General features: G+C 42.1%; 1 protein-coding gene across 5 annotated transcripts in view; it reads left to right on the top strand.

Annotated features, from left to right (window-relative positions):
• Positions 1-16,816, top strand: part of TTC29 (tetratricopeptide repeat domain 29) — a 267,221-nt gene that overhangs the window by 228,201 nt on the left and 22,204 nt on the right. For 2 of the 5 annotated variants that reach the window (XM_054990577.1, XM_054990576.1), the window contains 2 exons: positions 2,860-2,898; positions 5,268-5,837. In XM_054990577.1, the coding sequence (XP_054846552.1) occupies positions 2,860-2,898; positions 5,268-5,305 (77 nt within the window). In that variant the 3' untranslated portion in view covers positions 5,306-5,837. Of the gene's footprint in view, positions 1-2,859; positions 2,899-5,267; positions 5,838-7,639; positions 8,198-16,816 lie in introns of those variants that run through there. The other 3 variants (XM_054990579.1, XM_054990578.1, XM_054990580.1) reach the window with 3 other exon arrangements.

Genomic DNA, 16,816 nt, shown 5'->3' with positions numbered 1-16,816 from the left:
ACTTTTTAAATATTTTAAGCTCTTCCTGCATTACAGCAGAGTTTCAGTACACCATTCACCTGTAGCACCTTATTCCTACCTGCTTTACAATGAAAGGTTCTGAGCTACTACTCTGAAGGATAAGTAACTCATTAACCACTGGTTTTTCTATTTATAATGGAGGCTATCGTCCTTCTCAAAGGGCAAAGGTGCCTGATGCCATCTCTGCCCTGTGCCCTAAATCTGCTCCAAAGAGGAGCAGATAAAAGGTTTCTGGATCATGGCCTCAAATGATCTTTTTTTCCTCTCCCCCCTTTTTTGTAAACATCCAGCACGATGAAGCGTTCTGGAGAACTTGTCAGTTCACAAACTGTTTTGTGCCATTTTGATTGATCCCAATAAAAAGTATTACAGGTTTTTTTTATTTTGAATTTTTCTTTAGATCAACTCTACCATTCTAGAGTTTTTATTATACTTGTATTTTCAAAACATCTATATGTGTATATTTGCTTGATGATCCAACCTTGTTGGTGTGAAGAAAAAACGCCATGTTCATGCTGAGAGAAACTTTTCCCCTTTGAGAGGCCTTTCTGCTTTTTACTTGCAGCAAGCTGCTTGCGTTTCTCAGCTTCTGCCCTTGAGTCAAGGTAAGCTGTTCTCGCTGGCGCCAAGCTGAACCTCCATAGCTGAACTTTTTTTGTGTGAGTTAATTGGCAATCAAATTTGCACCTGTGGATTTGGGCTGTGTGCCAAGAGCTGCAGACTTGACGCACTTCCCTTTTGCACTGGACGCCTACTTCTCAGGTGATATTGTCAAGTTGTGATCGGATTGGTGGTCCAGGCCTGCGCCATTCTGGTTTCAATTAGTATAAATTGGCTGCTAAAAAACATGGCGACTGAGCTTGTGGTCAGACAACTGCCCTTGCCCTTTTGTTCTGCTTTTGGCTCCGTTTTGTGAGAGGGACTGAAGCTCCCATCTTGGAGATCGGCACTTGCTTTTGTGGATCCTTGTCCAGGGACTTTGCTTGCTACGTTCATGAAACCAACTTGCTTTGCCTCCTATAATAATAACATAATAATAACATTTGATTTATATACCACCCTTCAGGACAACTTAATTCCCACTCCGAGCGGTTTACAAAGTATGTTATTACTATCCCCACAACAATCACCCTGTGAGGTGGGTGGGGCTGAAAGAGCTGCAGAGAACTGTGACTAGCCCAAGGTCACCCAGCTGGCTTCAAGTGGAGGAGTGGGGAATCAAACCTGGCACTCCAGATTAGAGTTCCATGCCCTTAACCACTACACCAAACTGGCTCTAAGGAATTACTGTGGCATGTAGAGCTAACAGTTACAGGTTTCTTTTTTGTTGTTCTCACATTTTGTCTTGTGCTTGTGATAACCTTGCACTTTGATCAATAAACCTTTGTATTTTTACTTTGTGTGGGTTATTGAGACACTGAAGCCTCAAAGTTATAAAATCTTTGCTGAACTCACCCTGTGTGTGCTTGTGTGAACCACCTACCATACAAATACTCTTTTGCTGTGAACTCTACCTGCAACATTATCCTTGCAAGGTAGACTTGGCTTTGGTTAATTCCCTAACAGGCTCTGGAGCTTTGCTCCCTGACTCCGTAGCCTAGGGATAGATAGGGGAGCTGGTGGCGGCTTGACTTGTGTGCTGTTTGCAAAAGGATCTTCCAGGCATCCTGTGCCCCTTCCCCTCAGCTGGCCTGGGGCCCAGGAGTCTGGAACTCCCTGACAGCTGGTGATTTTGAACAACCTAAAAAAAAAAAAAGGAAGGATGTTGAATTATTTATTCATAGCTTGATATGCTGAGGATGCTTCTCAGTGATATTCTTATGATGTCAACAAATAAAATTGAGTTGGAGAGATTCACCCCACCTCCTTATTGTGTGTAGCTTAGTAATCTTCCCAGTGTGGGGATGCACAGAAGAAAGAAGATGAAAACAGGGTTATACATACTTGTAACTATTGTTTATCGATTTCTTCTGTGCAGACACACATCCCTCCCCCCCCTGCCCCGCTGTGAGCACTCTAATGGTAACTAGTTGGGTTTGTGGTGGCTCAGGAGAACTGAGGGAAAGGGGGTCACTCCTCCTAGGTCACGGGACCCATTTTAGGTGGGGAAAGCGGTTAGTCTATGTGACCGGGGAGAAACAGCCCCTAACGGAGCTCTAAAGAAGCTAGTAAGTTTCTCCGTTGACAGGCCTGAGCATGCAGAGTCCCAATGTGTGTCTGCACAGAAGAACTATGTACAACCCTGTTTTCCATTATACCTTTCCTACCTTCTTTGCCTCAGCAGTGTGGTGCTTCCTCCTTCTTTTTGCCATCTCCACGTCACAATGACAGTGCCAGCACAGAGGAAAAGCAATGGGTTGGATCCCATAGATCTGTTCTGCTAGTCACGGAGAATAAAATTTAGTTCATAGAGCTATGAGTTAAGGGAAAGTTATTTTGAAGATGTTTTGGTTCTGGTGTGTTACTGTAATAAGAAATGAAAATAAAATATTAAAGATAACCTTTTCTTCTTGAGTGTTGACTTAGGTTTATGTTATATCCCTTCAGTATATCAGAACAGCGCCCAAGCGGAGGTTTTGCTTATTTCATTTTAACTGATTAATTAGTTAAAACATAGGTGATTAATCAGCTAACAGTTCCATAATCAATTCAGCCCTAACAGGTGTCACAGTACCAGCAGTTTACAAAATGGCACTCTGTTTTCATTAGCTTCCTTGGATATAAGAGAGTTCTTTCATAGTGTTTACATGAATAAGCCTCAATCTTAGGTGCTGGCAATGGATTTTAGTACTTGTCAGTGCTTGGAATAACAGCATCTCTATTCTGTTTGTTCCACAGGGCAGTCAGGTACAGTTGCTCTTCCAGATATAAGCACTGGTAAGCAAAAGAACTATTCATTTTATCTGCCCCCCCCCATCTTCACCTATATTTCTTAATTTACTTCATTTATATACTGCCTTTCTCCACAATGGAGACCAAAACCAGCTTCCATTGTTCTCCTTGCCTCCATATTATCCTCACAACAACCCTGAGGTAAGTTAGGCTAAGAGTGTGTGTGACAGAATCAATGCAGAGTGATGATTAGAATCCATGTCTCCTATATCCAACTCTGAAGCTGTAACCACTATACTACAGTGGCTTTTGGTGGAGGGGGGGGCTACTGTTGAACAGCAGCAAACAGCCAGGCCTGGGTGAATCATGCAAATCATATGGCATCAAGTGGTCAAGTGGGCCTGGCTCCCAATGACTTGTCTCTCAAAGGACAAAACAGCCCTGGAAAGGGACTCTTCCTTCTCTCTGCCTTTTCCTAACAGAAACCAACACTGAAATCGTATGCAGAGTTGCGCCACTCTAAGCACGTTGAGATCAATTGCCTTAGACTGGAGTAACTCTACATAGGATTGCACTGCAAGTCTGGGATACTGGCTAAACTATTATAGTTGCTTTGCTTACCAATAGCCACTGAGGGCATCCAGTTAAAACTACAAATGTTCCTTTCATCATTTTGAGGTTTTTTAACCCCTTCACCTCTTTTTTTTAATTTCGGGGGAGGGGGGGCTGCAAACCTTGGGGCATTTTTCAGGTGTATGGTGAGATCTATCTTGTCCATTCATGGCTCCAATCTCCAGATTTAAGTATCCACAGATCAGGGCCACTTAGCTATTAGAATAGAAGATGTAACTTCACCTAATCCTTATAATCACAGTGTAGAATTGACACAGCAACCAATAGATAAACAGATAAACTGAACTGGCCTTAAATGGAATTGGCTGAGCTCTATTCTAACTACCTTTATCCAAAAAAGCATATTTACTGACAGGAACACATGGAAGCCAAAGACAACATGATTATGCCAAAGACAGCAAACTAACATGGAAGTAAAATGTCAAAGATATCACTAGTATATCAACAGTGTAATCCAAAGAATGCTTTCCTGGGAGTAAGTCCCACTGAAAGTCCAGAGTAGGATTCTGAGAAGACCTTCTTAAGACTATTCTCTAAGTGAGAATGGAGGCAAGGAACACAGCACTTGGATTATATGAACCTAGGCCTCTGAAATGGGAAGTACTCTTGGCTGCATCTTGTTTGCAGAGGATTCACTTATCAGTTACTGTTAGGTTTGATTGGGGCATACCTGCATCCATCCCTGCATTCTTAATGGGTCAAAAAGACCTATACGTGTCTCAAATGAACAGAAGAGAACTTTGCAACCTCTGTAGATGAATTAGGAGAGCCACACCAAGTTCCTTGTATGCACACAGTTACAGCAGAAGAATACTTAAAGCTGACCCTATGCTATCCAGAGTCATTACTGACTTAAACAGAATGCTAGATGTGTGTGTGTGTGTGTGTTTTTAAATCATTCACACTATATTAAAACAGGGTCACTGTCACATATGAATGCAACACTAGTATTACATATTCCTGAGTTACTGATCCCTAGAGCATAAATGCTGCATCCACAGTTGCCCAAAGCCAAGTTTATGGGAGACTAACTATGGAAGACGCAGCATAAGCATGGAAACATGATGGTAATAATGGTGATCATAACAAAATATTGATCATAACAAAATGCTGACGCACGCACAAAGAAACGTGTATGCATTTGAAAAGCTTAAAATGGCCTGGATGCAGAAGCAACCTGGCATTATGCACAACCTATTCCAATTCTTAATGGTAACCTATGTATAAGAAGCTAGTAGTATACAGTATGTCATCTCCACCTTGTTATCTAACAGCCGAAAATGGCAATGGAAAGGTAAGCTGTTTAGTGGGTTTGAAAGAAAGACATAGAGAAAGGTGAGCAAGAGGAGGGAAAGCGGAAATAGGAAAGGCCACGGAGAGACCTGGAGGGAAAAGAGGACATGATAGGGGGAGGGGAAATGAGATCCCCCCTGCAAGTCCTTGCAGGTCCCACACTTGTTTTTGCATGTTTCAAATGTGGTGACGTAATGTACATTTTTATTGGAATCAAAAAAATGGTTAAATAATTGTATCAGCTGACTTCTGTGTGCACCTTTTTCACAGCCAGAGCATTGATCAGAGTAATCCATCCTGTGCATCATGTTTAAGCATAAGAAGGAGGCCTTTTGGATATTTCAGCATGAGGTGCCAGAGGGCTTGTTTTGAAGAGGATTTTTATAATGGCCTCCTGTAGAGCCACATTGTGGCCTGCTTTCTACGCATAGATCAAGCAGAATTGCAGCCTATGCCACAATGATTACTTAAGTATATATCTTTTACAGATGCCAAGGAAGAAGAACCAGTTATACAAATATCATGAACGATTTCTGCTTTTGAAGAAACCATGTGGTACATTATTTTTTCTTTTTTAAGTTATATGCATGACATATATTCTGCAGCATATTTTGATGTAAACAAAGGCAGCTTAACCTGGCCTTCAACATACTTTTAATATGTGTCTTACTCCCTCCAAATAGATTTTTTCTTAATGAAACCAGTAAAGAAACATTAGCATTTAATCACATTTAAAATTCAATAGATTTTTCACAGCTATCAAAATAACTTCATTTCATTTTGTGTTCCATTCTTCACAGTTACACAAGATTCTGAAGCTGGTATCTGAGTATCTTGTTAAAAAGAAATCAGAATTTCATCTTGGAATATTAATAGGGAACACAAAATAATCACATATACAGACTACTGGAACACATTTTGTAGTGTGCTTTTTCACATACAGAATTGTCAACATAAAAAACAAACATGCAAAAAAACCACCCATATGTGTATACTTTTGATGCCATATACTACAAGATGTGACTACCATTAAAATGAATGAAAATTGTGAAATTCAATACCATATAGAACTGCTGTTTGAAGATTTGCTCTATAATTGTGTCCTCTGTCTCATAGTATATATTTGTCTGACAAGATCTAAAAAGAAATTGTTTTCTTGTGTGTATCAGATAATTCATCTGTATTTTATTAATATAAATAATTGCAGTCTTGCGGGAGGGACAGCACTGAGGGGAGCTGTATGATGCTTCTGATAGCATTAGACCCAGTGCAGAGCTGCCTTGAGAACCAAGTTTACCAAACAGATCTGCCTATCCCACATAGTTACCCAACTGCAGCCATTATCACTGTAGCATGAGGACTGGACCACAGAAGAACATATTACTTCATTCTGAATATGCAGAATCTAAATTTAAAAATTCCATTCAACCATGAAGCTTTCCTGAGTTATTTTGGACAAGTTAGTGTCTTTCAGCCAAACCTACTTTGCATGACTATTAGGAAAGTAAAGTGCTTGGTTAATGAATTAATCATGTAGAAATAGAAGATTATGGGATAGATCCAAACAGCTTTTCTGCTGGTAAAAACAGGAGATGGGGTTCCTTTTAACTACCCAAAAGTCTATGCTGCGATAATGGAACAAAAGCCATGCTGGACAGAGGCTATAATAAAGAGGGAATTGGCTGATACTGAGCAAAAAAGCTGACTGGATCAAACCTTATTATTCACATTGCATAGTTTGTGGTCCTGTCGCCGTAACAGTCCCCTGTCAGTCTTAGCTATGGGGTACTTGGGACAGCTCCCCCAGGCTCTGCACCAGGGGAGGGGGCAACCCTTGTTCAGCTGTCCTGGCTGCCACTGCCCTCTCTACCACCACCACATCAGTAAATAAAGAGGCAATGATGTGGGAAAGAAACTAGAAAGGCCACCCCAACCACCCTGCTGCTGCCTACCATTCTGTAACCACAGCTGCAGCAACAACAAGAGACAAGGGACAGAAGCTGGAGAAACTATCCCCCCAACTCCATGCAGCTACTCTGCCCCTATCATACTATAACTCATTAAAAGCAAAGACAGAAGGAGATTGGACACTGTACTTAGTGAGTGATGTCCTGTATCCATGGCCTATGCCTAGTGGTGTGAGGTATCCATCCTCGACTTTTGGCCAGGGTCACAGAATCACTAAGACCATCCCTGTGACAGCCTGTCAGTCAAACCCTGAATGTTGGCAACCTGTGGAAACAAAAATGTCTAGTTCCTCTATATTTTCATTTATGAAAATTACTTTTTTCTGTCTCATATTTGCAGGGCTTTTGTAGTCCTTATGGTCATGCCACAAATGCCTAATTTTATTTGTTGAGAGGTTTCTTTGATATCAGTGGTATTGGTCCAAGAAACATCCACCAGAAGTAATAAGAGTAGGAATCTCAACTCTGTGGCCTTGTCTTTTAAAATGACACTTCATCATAATCACCTCTAAATTTAGAATCTCTGGCTTCTTTTCAATATTAAATCAAGCTCTTTGGTTTGAACAGTTAATATTGTGTATGCTCACTACAAAAGATACTTCATATAGAGATGTAAAAAATTCTGGAAATTTTGAAATACATACAATATTTACATTCCCACCACACCAAAACTTATTTTACTGTTTTAACATCAAACACACCTAAAATAGTACTATTTGGCATATGTATGAAACTTAAAATATAAATGCCTTTATTTTGTAGAAGCTAGACTGCAAGTATACCCAATACTTGATAGACAGTTGCAAACAACTGCACCCAAGTATTATTATTTACATTATTTATAGTCTGCCTTCTTCAGTTGGATTACAGTGTAAGTCAAATACAATCAACAGGATAGGCCATCCAGTAAAAAGCGCAACAGGGTTTGGATTGCATAAATCTGAAAACAAGCAGAAATCTAAAGAAGAGACTTCAAGAGATGCTTGGCATTGGAGAAGCAGCCAGACTAAGGAGGAGGTGGAGGAGGCGGAGGTGACAGCAGTCAAATCCCAAGTGCTCAAAGGCCTTGTCCAAGGGCTTGCACCCATTCTGCTCAGCAGCCACTTTGCCCAGCCTTGGAGAATGAGAAGGAAGCTCCTCCAGCAGCAACATAGCAAGTGCCACCCCATATGTTATCTTACCATATGTCTCTCGATTTTGCCTCCTGAGAGATAGGACCAAAATAAATTAGAAAACAAATTTTGTAACAAAGAATTATTTGAAGAGAAACAGTCTCATGTAGTCACAAAAGTAGAACTACTGGCATATTTGGATATGAACTTAAATGTTATAATATTGAAAACATTGAAACCTGTAGTAATGTGTTACTATTAAACATGTAATATATTCATCACTGTCAAAATTATTCCCATTTAAATAATAAACATATATATGGTGGTGGTGGAAAGTGCTGTCAAATCATAGCTGGCTTATGGCAACCCCTGCTGAGGCTTTCAAGGCACAAGACTAACGGAAGAGGTTTGCCATTGCCTGCCTCTGCAACCCTGATCTTTCTTGGGGGTCTTCCTCCAATTAACTAACCAAAGCCAGCCCTGGCTGCTTAGCTTCTGAGATCTGATGAGATTGGGCTTGCCTGGGCTATCTGGATTAGGGCCACATATGTATATAGTATATGTAATATTGATAATTCCTTCCTATATATATTGTATATCCTATTTTCATATCTAATTCTTACTGTGGCCACATCTGTAGATACTTATATCCAGAGTTTAGCTCCATAACAGATGACAAATCATTTTACAAACCTGTGTGCAGAAAAATCTGAAATATATTTTTGAAATACATTGTGAGGTTAAAAGCCTCCAAAATAAAAGAAGCAGCACCTGTACCTTTAAGAAAGAACATCCCAATGACTGGGGCGGGGGGATTTGCTAGGCAACTACAATAATATTACCAGCTTTCAAACCTTGGCTTCTGTCAGTAAAAGGCAAGGGGAAGAAGGCAAGGCCATTTCCAGTACTATTTTGGCCTCCTCATCTACCCTGCTTCTCTCCCTTGAGGGAAGACTCATCAGGGCCAGGCCCAACAGCAACCAATGGTCAACTTGCTAGCATGCACCATTCAATTTAATGCTGCATAGTTTGCTTGGGCCCAATTGCATCCTTCACACAACGTGCACAACTTGGCTGGGCCCAAGAATGGCCACCGCACAACTCACCTGAGTGACTTGTAACTTGGCCAGATTTCTTCCAGGAGAGAGGCTGCCAGGGGGAGGGAAAGCTGAAAGGCAGTGTGGTGTTGTTGTTAAGAGAGTCAGACTAGGATCTGAGACACCTTGGTTCAAAGCCTCACTGTACCATGGAAGCTTGCTGGGTGACCTTGAGTCAGTCACTTTCTCTCAGCCTAATCTAACAGAGTTGTTGTGAGGATAAAATTAAGAGGAAAATTATTTAAACTGTTTTGGGTCCCCACTGGAGGGAGAAAGGCAGGGTGTAAATGAAGTAGATAAATAGTAAACCTAAAGACGGCAGAGCAAATTAAAGAAAGGTTGGTTGATGAGTAGGAAGAAGAGAAGGAGGCAGGAAAAAGGGAAAAGATATGGGGACTGCCAGGAAGAGAGAAAGAAGAAATAGTATGGGGAAGGAGATACAAGGAAAAATGAAGTCACTTTCCTAAGGTCTTTGGGTTCCCCACTTGTCATTATCTAATGCTGTAGAGGATCCTTCATTAAAAATTTAATGCTATGTTTTTTGAGTGAATAAAACCTTATCTTAAATGCCTTTCATTTTTTTTTCAAAAGAGAAAATATTTCTAGGACATTTTTCCCAGTTCTCTACAAAAATTTCCAATTTTTCCATTGGAAAAAATGGGGTGGGGGGCCTGGGGGCCCCCCAATTTTCCCCTACAAATAATATTTATTTATTATTTATTTAAAACATTTTAAAGCTGCCTTTCCACCTGACAAGGTCCCCAAAGTGGTGAACAATAAAAATACTAAAGCAAGCTTAAAAACACAGACACAGTGAAGTCATATTTTTAAAAAAACAAATGTTATAATAGTAATGCTCCTCAGGACTATGTGAATTCTGAAAGGCCAGTATGCTGTGCTAAGAACAGTTGAATTCTGCAACTTTTCTGGAACTATACATATTTGCATATTTTCATGTTTAAATACCTTATTCTTCTTCTCCTAGTAATTGTGATCTGCCAAGGATCTATGCATGGCGTTCCAGTCCTGCAATTGGCCCACTTGAAATCAGTCTCCTCAGTCTACACATCTTTATTTTTTGTGCTTATGCAGAATTTGCCTTGCATATACCACTGCTTGAACTCTTCTTCTTGCATCAAAATCAGTCTTCATGTTCCCTTAGGCACTTTATTGGGGTGGAAGGCAGCTGTTCTCTTATGGCTCTGCTTGACATCGGAAAGCAATCAGTTTATAAAGTACTACTTTATTTATTAATTTGTTTAATTTTTATCATAGCATTCCTCCAAGGAGGTCAGGACAGTGCATTGATCCCCACATATGTTATCCTTAAAGCAACCTTGGAGACAGCTGAACTGCAACACGGCGTCTGGCCCACATTCATCCAGTTAGCTTCATGGTACAGAGTGTGAATTTGAATTCAGTCACAGTTTAATGCATATTTATATAGCAGTTATACAGTTCAAAATGCTTCATATAATAGTATTAGTATTCACATTTTGTAGGTGGTAGCAGGGACTGGTGCGGGAGAGAGAGAGGTTTGCCCAAGGCCATTTAGTGAACTTACGGCAGAGGCGCAACTGAACCAGAAACTTCCTGTTCTTGCTTAATGTTATCTCCATTATGAGAGTTTCCAGCTCCCATTGCCAGCTCCTTCCTTGCAATCTCAACATTCAGACGTTACTGATGTGGTGTGATGGAGCCATAGAGGAGCAGTGTCACCACCATCCTTAGTAATGTAGGAAACAGTTCTTCGTTCTTACAAAGCATTCACAAATTTTGATGAACTAGGCCTTTTACTTTGCTTCTCCCAGGATCCATTGTAAGAAAGCAGTGTATTCAAAATCTTATAAAACATTTGGTGGTGACAGCTAAAGAAATGCCTGAGGTGGTAAGACCTAAGCAAAATAGGGTCAAGATTTATGACTTCTAAAATTCCTCCCGGCATGATGCAGTTCTTGGAGAACTCTAAGCTAGCGCACAATAAATGCTCTGAGAAGGATGTAAATACTAAACACACTTGCTCATGCATATTTTTCAATAATGTTATTATTATAAACTACATACTCATATCAAGGGGAAAATACGCACATTTTTGATTACATATAAAGTTTAAACATTTATATGTGCACTGCAAAGCTTTCCATAATAGCGGTAAATAGATCCCAGTCAGAGATTAATACTTTTCAGAAATTGGTGGACCGCTTTGTTACAAGTTGCCAACCTGCTATTCTGAAGATTATTAGGACAGTTTAGAAGGCTATATTACAAACACACATTTTGTTAATAAGGCGTCCATCAACAATCATTCCAGCAAATTGGCATACAATACCAAAAAAAAAATTGGAAGGTATGGGGAACAATATTAAATCTTAGGAATGTCATTCTAAGCATTGGTTCATCATTCTGTCATTTACGACAATGGGCTTAGAAGGGTGTAATTTTGCTTTGGATGGCACTTGCTTTCATGGAGGACCAAACCAACACAGTTTGCAGAGTGTCAACAAGAAGATAAAACCCCATGAGGAGGGAATCCAAAAGTTCACAGAGAACAAATTGATTCAGTAATTTTAATTTTCTTTCTACTTTAAACTGACTGGCATTTCCAAGGAAATATTCAAGAATAAATTCATGGTGGGCCATGAAACTGTGTACAGAAGCAGGCACAATTCTGTTTACCCAGGACTGAGCCTAAAGTTCTCTGGGGTTTCTTTTGCCGCCTATGGCTGAGGACGGGGAGGGGGAAGGGGCACGGCAAAATAACGGAGACCCTCACACAGATTGGAATAAACAAGGCCACAACTTTATTAACAATAGCAATGAGGAGTATTGGCGCCGCATGTGGATCAGATCCCCAAAATCGCATCGGCTGACCCGCCTGCCAGCCAATGAACCCCAGCCCGCCCCCAGACCCAGGCTGAGGGGGGGGACCAAGGAATGACATTAAGGGGGAGATCACCCAGTGTACACCCCTCGGTGACTCCCCTGCCACCTGGGAGTGAGAATGCCCCGGCAGCCCCTGAGCTGGGCATGCACCTCCATAACTCACTCCCAAGATTCCTTATGGGAATCCCCTCAATGGGGAGCCTGTGCTGGAGGTCCAGACTCACCAAAAATGGGATCTGATCCAATGCCAACCGCCCACAAGTTGTGATGAAAAAGAACCATTAGAACCTTGAAACAGGGAGAGGAGGGTGGGTGTCTGCCAGCCAGAGCCGAAGTGCGGGGTGGCAGCAAAATAAATACCCGGCTGCCGGATCTGTGTGAAGACTGCGGATCCGAGGTCCATGCCTAAGCCCTGCTCCCTGGCTGTCTCCCGGGCCACCTCTGATTGGTCGACTCAGGATTTGAATTGATTGGCTGAGGGCCCACCTGGGGCATGCTGGGTGAGCTTTCAACATGGCGGTCGCCGGACCCCGATCCCTCCCGTTCGCCGGCAGCAATCAGGCCCCCGGTTAAGTCTGGAGCCTCCGTTTCCACTCAAATATAGTGATTCTGAATGAGAAAAACTCCCCACAGCCCTTTAAAAATTCTTTCAATTTTACCTTTCTTCATGGCTATCGACTGCTATTCATATTCCCGCCCCTCCTTGTTGCTGTCTTATCAGTTGTTTTCCAGTGTTTAAGTCCTCCAAGAAATCCCCCAATGGTCATGTAGACCAGTAGTTCCCAACCTGTGGTTTCCAAAGCCTCTGAAAGTGGGTTGTAGGCCAGCCCTCCCTAATGGCTGCTGCGACGGACAGAAGATTCTACCCTCTTTTCTTTCCTGTTCCACATGGACCACTCTGAAGGTGGTTAAAAGTGGTATAATGCTTAGTTATTATGAGCAACAGCTGTTGAGTAGCATGGTGGTTCTTACCTATTAGTTTTAAAAAAGTATGTCCTAAATTTAGAGGGAAATGGGTACTTCCACAGGTTGTATCATCCTTAGACCTTTGCACTGTGCTGAGGTTGAAAACTAGGCCGTTTTAATATGATTTACTTGCATTAATATTTCTGCTATGTTGAAGAAAGAACATATACTGTTACGTGTGGTGAATGTCACCTGTTGTGCTATCTCTGTAAGCAAAACATAACATTTGACTACAAATAATAGGTATATGCATTTTCATGTGACATATAGGAAACTTTATTTGTGAAGTGGCTCCTTGTCAGACTATGGAATCCCAGTTATCTAGAGTTCGTCTCCCCCTTCTGCAAGAAGCACAAAGTTTCTTGATTCCAGAAGGTTTATTGAAAGACAATGCTCAGGATACAAGTGTCCATATTCCAAGGATAAGGAAAGCCTTGGCTGAACGAAAGCTTTGTTGAGAATGACATACAAAATGAAAGTAACAACGCTTCAAACACCCATTCCCAGCCTCCCCACTTAGTCATGTCTAGAAGGCCCAGGAAGGCGAGGACGTCAAGGTTGGACGGAACGGGTTGATAAGAATTCTTCGCTCCCATGGATATATGCGGCCTGGGCAGCACCTGGGCCTGGAGGGAGAGAACTAAACAACTACAGATTATAACATGAGAACATGGCGTAGCTATGGCTTGAGAACTGACTAGTAAACTGACACTCTGACATTCTGCCCCCCTTAAGACCTCTCTCCTCACCCTTCTGCTCCTTCTTTTTCTGGGTACTTTCTATGGAACTTAGCAATCAGTCTAGGAGCATTTACATGAGAAGCTTCTACCCACTCACGAAACCCCTCCTCAAAGTCCTTCCACCTAACCAGGTAAAAGAGCTTATTGTGTCTGCGTTTGGAATCCAAGACTTCTTCAATTTCATAGTGAACTTGATCTTCTATCATGGTTGGGTATGGCACCAATCTGCTGGGATGCCGCTCATCTTGGGGGGGGGGTGCCTTCTTGTACAGGCTGATGTGGAAAGTTGGGTGGACCTGGCGTAGATTCTTTAGTCATTCCAGTTCTACAGTTACATCATTGATTACTTTCTTTATTGGGAAGGGTCCCAAGTATTTCAGGCCCAACTTTTTACTAGGTTGTTCCATTCTGAAGTTTTTGGTGGAGACATATACTTTATCTCCGGGGTGTAATTTCCACTGTGCCACACGATGGCGATCTGCATACCTCTTGTAGTCAGCTTTGGCTTTATTCAAAGTTTTTTGGATTTCCGCTCACTGTTTTGCCAGGGCGGTCCACCATTCGCCCAAGTCCCCCGAGCATGTGCTGGGCGGTTGCACTTCAAAGGGGAATGCTACTCCCTCATAGCCATGGACAATTTTAAAGGGAGTCTCTCCTGTTGAGCTGTGTACCACGTTGTTGTAAGCGTACTTGGCAAGATGCAAGAGCTGGGTCCAATTATCCTGTTGGAAATTAATATAACATTGGAGGAATTGCTTTAACACTTGATTAGTTCTTTCGGACTGTCCATCGCTCTGGGGATGGTGGGTGGAGCTTATTCCTTGTTCAATGCCCGCCACTTGTAAAAGCTCCCACCAGAAATTGGCAACAAACTGAACTCCCCGATCTGATATTACCTTGGAAGGAAAAGAATGCAGTCTTACAATATGTTTCATGAACATACTGGCCAACTTTTTAGCTGAAGGAATACTGGAGCATGGAATGAAGTGGACTTGTTTGGAGAACAGATCCACCACTACTAGAATACAGGTGCAACCCTTAGATGGTGGGATACCAGTAATAAAGTCCATGGAAACCACTTCCAAGGGCCTGTTGGGAGTTTCTAAGGGTTGTAGTAGTCCTGGGGGCCTCCCCCTCCTGGGTTTCACCATAACACATGTGGGGCAGGAAGCTACATATTGAGACACATCCCTTTGGATACTGGGCCACCAAAACTGTCTTTGTATCAGATGTAAGGTTTTCAGGTATCCGAAATGGCTGGCGGTCCAGGCATCGTGACATTGTTGAAGCACCACCTGTCTCAAACTAGCAGGGATGTACAGTCAGTTTCCCTTAAACCACTCTCCAGCCGCCATTTGTGTCGTGTTTCCTGTGGGCGCTTGTTCCCCCTCTTTCTCCACTTCGCTTTTCACTTTAGCTCTCCACCCCTTTTGGCTATCTGGCTGCTTGGTTGCCTGGCTACAAGTAGTAACCACTCCCCTCAATTGAGTGGGGGAAAACACTGTGTCAATAGTCTCCTCCCTCCTGCTCTGATGTTGGGGCATGCGCGAAAGGGCATCCACCAGGAAATTAGATTTGCCCGGTAAGAAATTCAGAGTGAAATCAAATTTAGAAAAGAATTCTGCCCAACGTTGTTTAGCATTAAGGCGCCGTGGCGTTCGGAGCGCTTCTAAGTTTTTGTGATCAGTCCAAACTTGAAAAGAATGACGCGCTCCCTCCAACCAGTGGTGCCAGGAGTCAAGAGCAATTTTAACAAGCAAATGCTTCCTTTTCCCACACACTCCAATTCTGTTCCACTTCTGTAAATTTTCTAGATAAATATGCACAGGGCCGCACCTGCCCATCTTCCCCTTTCTGCATGAGGACGCCCCTAATGGCTGAGTCACTGGCATCCACTTGTACTATGAAGGCTTTATTCTCATCGGGGTGTTGTAGGACCGGCTCGGTAGTAAACCAATCCTTCAGTGTTTCGAACGCTAGCTGACAGCTTGGGCTCCACTGGAGTTGGGCCGTAGGTTTGGCGGCTTGCTCTCCTTTCCCTTTTGTCTTAAGCAATTCTGTTAGGGGGAGGGCTATCTGGGCAAAGCCTTCAATGAACTGTCTGTAAAAATTAGCAAAGCCCAGGAACGACTAATTATTTGCGTGTAGTGGGCGCCTGCCACTCTTGCACTGCTTTAATTTTAGCCGGGTCTATTTTTAGTTCTTGCCCCGAAATACGGTAGCCTAAATAGTCCAACTCCTCTTTGTGAAACTCACATTTGGATAGCTTGATTGGAAGTTTGTGGCGCATCAGGGTGGCCAGGACTTTCCGGACTAATTTTACATGTGCCTCTTTATTTTCTGAATAAATATGCACGTCATCTAGGTAAACAATGACCCCTTTGTACACAGGAGAGGGTGGTCAAAGGCTGGAATGTAATTTTCATATTCTTCAGAATGCCACTTGAACTTCGTAGTGAGGGCAACTGTGCTCTTTGTGCAATGTTAATTGTTTTTTCAAAAACATCGGGTTTGCTGCTGTAGAAAATGGAATGCTGGATGAGATGAGCACCAAGGTTATAGTTCTCCTAGGGTGCCAAAGAACCTTCAGTCAGCCTTAAATGGATGAACATACCAAGCAAATTTGGACTAGGGGCTCTCCATATAAAAAAAGGTTGGAAGCCACTAGTGCAGAGCATCAGATCCGACTACTTGATGTGATCTCACTAAGAACAAATTTAGAGTGACAACAGTGTTTCCTGTAAAGGTTCCCTGAGGAATCCTAACCAAACAGGGGTCACAAAATGAACACTTCCACGGCCTGGACATCACTGTGTACAGGAGGGGAGAAGTGCTGTTTTGGTTTGACCAGGATGTTCATGTAATGGGCTGCTTTTGCCGCATCTGATTTTTTTTCTTGTGGATTAGACAGGTTTAGAAATAACAGCTAACATTTTCAGAAATGCTCTCCTTGATTTACCAATCTCTGTTGCAAAGGTGTTTGTTTTTCTGATTATATAACCCTGATGGACTCTATACATCAGGAATACAAAATTGAAGCCCAGTATCACCTTAAAGACCAACCAGATTTCTTGGGTATAAGCTTTTGAGAGGCAATACTAAACAAAGGAAGCTTGCCTTTCCAAAGTTCATACGCTGGAAATCTTGTTGGTCTTCAAGGTGCTACTTGACTTGAAACTTGCTCGTCTACTGCAGAACAATACAGCTACCCATCTGAAACCATCAGGAATACAACATTATTTGGTAATTTTTAATCTCACGTCATATTGTAT

This window comes from Eublepharis macularius, chromosome 10 (assembly GCF_028583425.1).
Source record: "Eublepharis macularius isolate TG4126 chromosome 10, MPM_Emac_v1.0, whole genome shotgun sequence".
Classification (NCBI taxonomy): Eukaryota; Metazoa; Chordata; class Lepidosauria; order Squamata; family Eublepharidae; genus Eublepharis; species Eublepharis macularius.
This window is presented reverse-complemented; position numbering and strand designations above follow the sequence as displayed.